Genomic DNA, 6,493 nt, shown 5'->3' with positions numbered 1-6,493 from the left:
TGGATAATACAACTGCTACAACCAAGCAATGTTCGGTTTATAAGACCAGCGCAAGAGTGCGACATCTTTCTGTCACGCGAGAAGGTCTGCTAATGCGCTGCTTAAAGCTACAATTTTGTGTTGTTGAAGAATGTTTACTTTTTGGCCGCAAGTATTAACACCGTGAGAAAGAGCAAGTGTCGTTGTATTTAATCTTTATTTTAGAGTCAACAGAGTACCTAACTTTATCTTTTATACATCTATATAAGATATTCGTGGGCTGTCGTTTCATGTTTTTGAAACATATACTTGACAAAATGTTCTTCTATCTACTTGCGCTCTTGGCTGTTGCTTCAGGTAAGGCAAAATGTTGTACACCAGTCGCTTAGATTGTAACGTGCTGGATGGTGACTTAAGAAATTACGCAAAAATAGCTTTGAATTTTAAAACTTTGACTTAGCTTCCTGGCATGCTTCGAATACTGAAAGGCTTTATTCTGGTAATTTGAAACTTAGCTTAGTTAAAAGTGCTAATGCACACTGCACCTTAAAAAGTTGTAACTTATCTAGCTCGGTATAAGATAATTATGTATTTAAAAAGTTTTTATATTATCATAACACTGGGGAGGGAGTTAATGGGATTTTTTTCAAATTTAACTTCAGCCCTGGTTTTAGGACACAGCTGTATATTCTAAGACCCTTGGTAAAAAAAATTTCAGTTTTCATCCGAAACCCCCTTACCCTGAAAATTACTTTTCGCTTAAAATTGCTTTGTAACTTCTTGTATAGACGTCAGTTTTTGTTCATGGCATTTAAAGTACAAATATTGTTTCCTACTATACTAAAACAGTTTAAAAATGTTGCAAGACAGCCGTTAACGGTTTTTCTGGTCTTGGCTTCATCGTAAAGCGCGATAAAGTGGTCATTTCGCTTTGTGCGCATGATATACGCGTAGGCCTATGCGCAAACGCGTGGCATAAATACAAACAGTTTGCGTGAAGCTGGTTATATTTAAACCGCTGTAAATTGACCAAAATCTATCTGTAAAACTATTTTTCAAAAACTAAAATCGCATTTAGCTGGTTTTGTTATGATAACTGACTTGATAACACGTCTTTGGCTTCTATCTGCAAAAATTTACTTTTCATTTTCCTAACATCCTAAAACCAGGACTAATGTTAAAATTAAAATTATCTCCTCTCCCTAAAACATTCGATTGCCTCGACACCTTGTCCGCTTCCATAGCTCTGTTTGATGGACATCGGACTGCAAGAACAAAAAATAGGGTAGATTAGGGAACGTTAGTTCAACTTTTGGGTTGTGCACAGGGCCGGATTTACCAATAGGCTAGGCAGGCTGAAGTCTAGGGCCTCAACGTCCAGGGGCCTCGAAATTCGGTTTCGAAGTTTGTAATTCTTTTAAAAACTTGACAAGTTTAAACCCTACCTAAAGTCCAGGCCTAAAGTATATATACAGTATATCAAGCTTTTCAGAGTAGAAAATTCTATACACAACTGGTTTCAGCCACGTTGTAAACAGTCATTATTACGTCGTTTGCATCATAATAAAGGCAAGCATTACGAGCTTTCTGCTGGAAGCTTCCTTAGCATGTTAAAGTACCGTAGTCTTCTCTGCAAAAAACAGTATCGGTAGTTGACATCAGGGCTGCCACTCCTAGTGGTTTTCTACTAGATCTATGGTTTTTGAAATAATCTAGTGGTTTTCTTGGAGAATCTAGTGTTGTTTTTTTTTTTTAATTTTGATAGTGGCAGCATCAACTTTTCTTCTGTTGTTAACGAAGAAGATTAGATGACTTGCAAGAAGAATAGGGAGCTTTGCCTCAAGCGTGCAATGCTCTTCATGATAGTGATAACCTTGTTGTAGAACTTGTAGACTTTCTAAGCGAAATTAGAGATGAGTTTGACGAGTTTGATCTGCAAGCAAAAGCAACCTTGCCGAATATTAACTGCAGAGCTGTCACTAGGAGACAAAGAAATGCACCTGACGCTTTAAGTGAACTCTCTTCAAAGGAAAGGTTTAAAATAAATTAAATAAATTGCCCATATGCTCGACGCACTTGAAGCCAATTTAAGTAGAAGAGCTAATGTGTACAGTGACATTGCAGAAATGTTCTCTATCTTGCTAATCTGAAAGCAACTACTGTAGATAGAAATTGTACGAGGCGTAGAACTTTTAAAGGAAGCGTATCCGGAAGATGTTGGCCCGAAACTTACTGATGAAGTTCTACATTTTCATTTGTACGTGAGACAAAAAACCAAGGGCTTACCGGTACAGAAGAGCAATCTATTTCCTTGTCTCATGGAGACCTTTATGAAATTATGTGCAAGGAAAAAATTAACACTGCCTTTCCTAAAGTAGAAGCAATATTAAGACTGTTTCTAAGCTTAATGGTCACCAACTGCTCAGGAGAGAGATATTTCTCAAGGCTCGAAAGCATCAAAAATAAACTGAGATCCACAATGTCTCAAGAAAGGTTGTCCGCACTGAACATTCTGTGCATTGAGAGTGACAAACTTAAACAGATTCGTCATAGCATGACTAGGGAACTGTGTTCCGAAAGCTAGTGCAATTCGATATTGCCAAAACGAACTCGCACCATCAGGCTAAAACAGATCGTTAGAATCTACACTGTGAAATTAAACAGATAGATTTTGATAAACGTTTGCATGATTTTGCTTTTACGAAAGCTATAAAAAAAATTTGGTAGCCTAGTCTTACTCTATGTGATAGCTGTAACTATTACTTATGTCCTCGTATATAAACTTTACAATTATTGTAACGGTTGTTTGATCAAAGAAATTAAATTTTAAGGCAAATCTGCCTTAATTAAATTTTTATTCTTTTAATTAAAAATGTGTACCCATGAATGTGGAAAGTGAAAAGAACGAAGAGTTTAATGCACTCATATTTTTAACATTAAGCAATGACATATGATGTTGTTTAGAGAAAAATTCTGACCTCAAAAATAGGGAGGGGCCTCACAAATGGAATAGCCTAGGGCTTCTCATGGTCTAAATCCGGCCCTGGTTGTGCACTTAGGTAAACTTTCGGGTTGTGCACTTAGATAAACACTTCAAAGACAGTTCACTATTCAACGGAGCCTAGCATATGAAGTAATTCACAAGCGATAACACTTTAACGAGCAAAAAATAAGTTCACGCCGTTGACCTCATTGACCGTCTGCATGAATGCTTCAAGGCCTCTAAAAATATGCAAAACTACCAGAAGAAATGTTTTCTGAGGCTTTCTCAGTCCGAGAATAAAAGTTCAATCAACCAAACCGATCAATTGCAAATTTTAAAAATTTGACATAATATTATATTTTAAGCCCTTCCTCAACAGAAGGTGATCACCAATCCTCGGTATGCTTATCACGAGCAAAACACTAAAATTGTTGGGGGACAAGAAGCTACTTTGGGAGAATTTCCTTGGCAGGTGATTATTGTGTGTTAAATTTGCAAGTATTACATTCACTTGTAGCTTCATACACCATTACAAGATTTATTGTCAATAAGCCAGATGAAACGCTTCTTTACGCAAAGAAAATAATCACAAGACAAAACTTTCTAAGCGGTTGATTGAAAACAAGAAAGTTAGTTTCATCGACACTTTTATATTACATAGCCTATATCAGCCTACGGTTATGTATAACACGAAACTTTGCTTTTTTAGATGTTTATTAGAAAAAAAATCTTTTATTAAATTGTAGATTAAGGTTGGTTCCTTATCTAACTTGTTGCACTGTTTATCACCACGTTAGCCTACCGATAAAGGTTAGGGCAGGTTTGTGGCTGTGGATCTAGACTTGTAGTTTATTTTTCAACATCGGCTATGTGCTAACAAAGGCTAAAAAATGCTAAAAAGTATAAATTACCTGATTATTACCAGAAACTATTTCAATCTTCAGCAAAATCGTATGATTATTATTGTTCCTGAAGTTCAATGCATGTGATTGTTTTAGAAATAACAAATTTATGTAGTTTAGTTGTTAATTAAGTAAGAGGCAAGGAAAACACACGAGGATGAGCTACTTTGCTTTATTTTCACTCTTTTTTTAGCAAAAAATTTGTTTAGGTGAGTCTCCAACAATTTGGCCGTCACTTTTGCGGAGGTTCTCTGATAGCAACAAATTATGTCATGACTGCTGCTCATTGCGAAATCACGTACGTTAGCATGGGCTGTTTGTTTGATGTAGCCTATATGATAATCATAACCATGGTTAAATTGCTTTACATCACTGACATTAAGTAAAAGCAAAGTTGTCATATGCTGTATTTTCCAATAGTTAGTAATTTTATAAAATTATCAAATATTTTTTATCAAATGTAAATATAGTTGGTATTTTGGTATAAATAACAAGAACTAAAATCTTTTCGATTATGTGATTTGTTTGCAGAACGGGGGTGAAAGTAGCACTCGGTGCCGTGGATTATAATGACCCTGAACAATTGATCGCCCAAAGTGTGTTCACTGCTCACCCGCAGCATAATGCCAATACCTTCGATTACGATTACGCCGTCATAACCTTGGCATCTCCTGCGGAATTGGGAGACAATGTGAGTGACTTAGTCATTTCGGCATCTGTGTAATGCGTATGTACTACATCTAACTGAACTCGCTTTATTTGTATGATTTATCATACAAATGTTGTATCAATTCAAACCTTTCACAATTGAAAATATTTAATCTGCAGTAGCCTATACACTATTTTTTTATCAGTTGCCCAATTGGAGAAGACGTTTCTTTTATACAAACCCGGGACTACGAAGAAGTCTTCTCGGTAGTCCCGAATACAAAGTTATCAACAAGATATAGTTTATTTGATTTAAAAAAATATCTAATATAAAATACGAGATGTGTGAAACTTGAATCAAAATACCTACTTACTCAGCAACTTTACAAAGCTTATTCAGCAACTTTACAAAGCTTACTCAGCAACTTTACAAAGCTTACCCAAACACATCACATTTAGGATCCTCAAAGTTCCTGTTCCAGTTTATGAAAAAAGTTTATAAAAATGAAACAAGTTCAAGAAACAAGTTTATGATCAAACTAAGTTTACTTATGGGTTTGTATGGGGGAAAAACATAGATTATTATTCGTACAAAATAAACAGAAACTACCTGCATGTAGAACGACTCCAAATATACTAAATGAGTTTAAAGTATATATTTAATAGCTATAACAATATTGGTCACCCAGCAGCAAAATATTTTCTTGTAATCAGGTTGCAACAATCAAACTGGCAGACGCTGGAAAGGAATACAGCGGGATGGCTTCAATCTCAGGATGGGGATACACCACTCAAGTCAGTAAGTTATAATTGAGACACTTTGACTGCTTGCATTAAAGGAATACTTGGATGTAACTCTCCCTGTTCTGCTCATGTAAAATTGAAAAAAAATGACATCTTTTAAGTCACCCAGTCTGAACAAAACGTATAAGTTACTAATGCAGATTTTTTCAGCTAAAAACTTGACTTTAATTTTAGTGAGTCAATTTTTTATAGCTAAAGAAAAAGTGTGTTTGGTTAAGAATTAAATGCAATCAACGTACATATATGCCTGAGTAAGCTTATCTTCTCATCCACCGATGCTTGGATCAAGTATATGGGACTCACCTTTACTTTTACAATAGATGCAATTAAAATGTTCTATTTGATTCACTGTGTCACCATATTTTTCAGTGCAATCTACACCTGCAATGATGCAGAAGACTGATATTGTTCTGGTGTCGGCGGCTGATTGCCAATCAGTATGGGGCTCAGCTATCGTCATTACCGATAGAATCCAATGCGCTGGTGGAACTGGCAAAGTCAGCTCTTGCAATGTACGAGTTATTTTTTCTAAGCATCTACAACACCATACGAAATAGTTTATGCTTACTTGAGTTAACAAAGCAGCAGTAACATGACTTCTTCAATTATTTTTTTCTAAATCTACTCATATTTGATCTGCTTTTGATTTTCCATATTGTTATGGACTAGTAAGGACTTCTTTTTGCTGTTTTTACAAATGCTAACATACTAGTTGAAATGTTTTTTTTTCTGAACTTGCTTTTTGTTTGAAGGGGGATTCTGGTGGCCCATTAACAGTTAAAGATAACGGTGAAGATATCCTTATTGGAGCAGCATCTTGGGCTCAAAGCCGTTGCAGCCCTGACTACCCAGTAGGCTACGCCAAGATCTCAGCCGTAAGATCTTGGATTGACAGCATCACTGGCTAAAGCTGAGCAATTTTTGAAGAATAAAATTCAGCAAGCAGTTTTAACGTCTACTTTTGTTGCAAGCGGCTAGACAGCAATGTTTTAATATAATGTGACGTAGGCTATTATAGTGTAGACTTACTGATAAATTTCAATGCTTTATGTCACATCACAACAGATCGTTATAGTGTGACCCTGCTAAGAAAAGAATGAACTACGCTCAAATAGTAAATCACCTGCATGTTTCAGTAAAAAATTAGAGTACTGGAAAAACACTTTTTAACACTAAG

The 6,493-nt window shown here is 35.8% G+C and overlaps 1 protein-coding gene across 1 annotated transcript; it reads left to right on the top strand.

Moving 5' to 3' along the window:
* The first annotated feature begins 288 nt into the window (after window positions 1-288).
* LOC145765582 (chymotrypsin B-like) lies at window positions 289-6,255 on the top strand. Its single transcript, XM_082577419.1, has 7 exons — window positions 289-336; window positions 3,328-3,434; window positions 4,074-4,162; window positions 4,396-4,555; window positions 5,227-5,311; window positions 5,686-5,828; window positions 6,069-6,255. The coding sequence occupies exons 1-7, from the start codon at window positions 297-299 to the stop codon at window positions 6,222-6,224; spliced, it is 780 nt and encodes a 259-aa protein (XP_082433545.1). The 5' UTR covers window positions 289-296; the 3' UTR covers window positions 6,225-6,255.
* The last annotated feature ends 238 nt before the right edge of the window (window positions 6,256-6,493 follow it).

The sequence above is a fragment of the Aplidium turbinatum genome, chromosome 2 (genome assembly GCF_918807975.1).
Source record: "Aplidium turbinatum chromosome 2, kaAplTurb1.1, whole genome shotgun sequence".
Taxonomy (NCBI): Eukaryota; Metazoa; Chordata; class Ascidiacea; order Aplousobranchia; family Polyclinidae; genus Aplidium; species Aplidium turbinatum.
The sequence above is the reverse complement of the archived record's forward strand: the minus strand, read 5'-3'. Positions and strand labels throughout refer to the sequence as shown.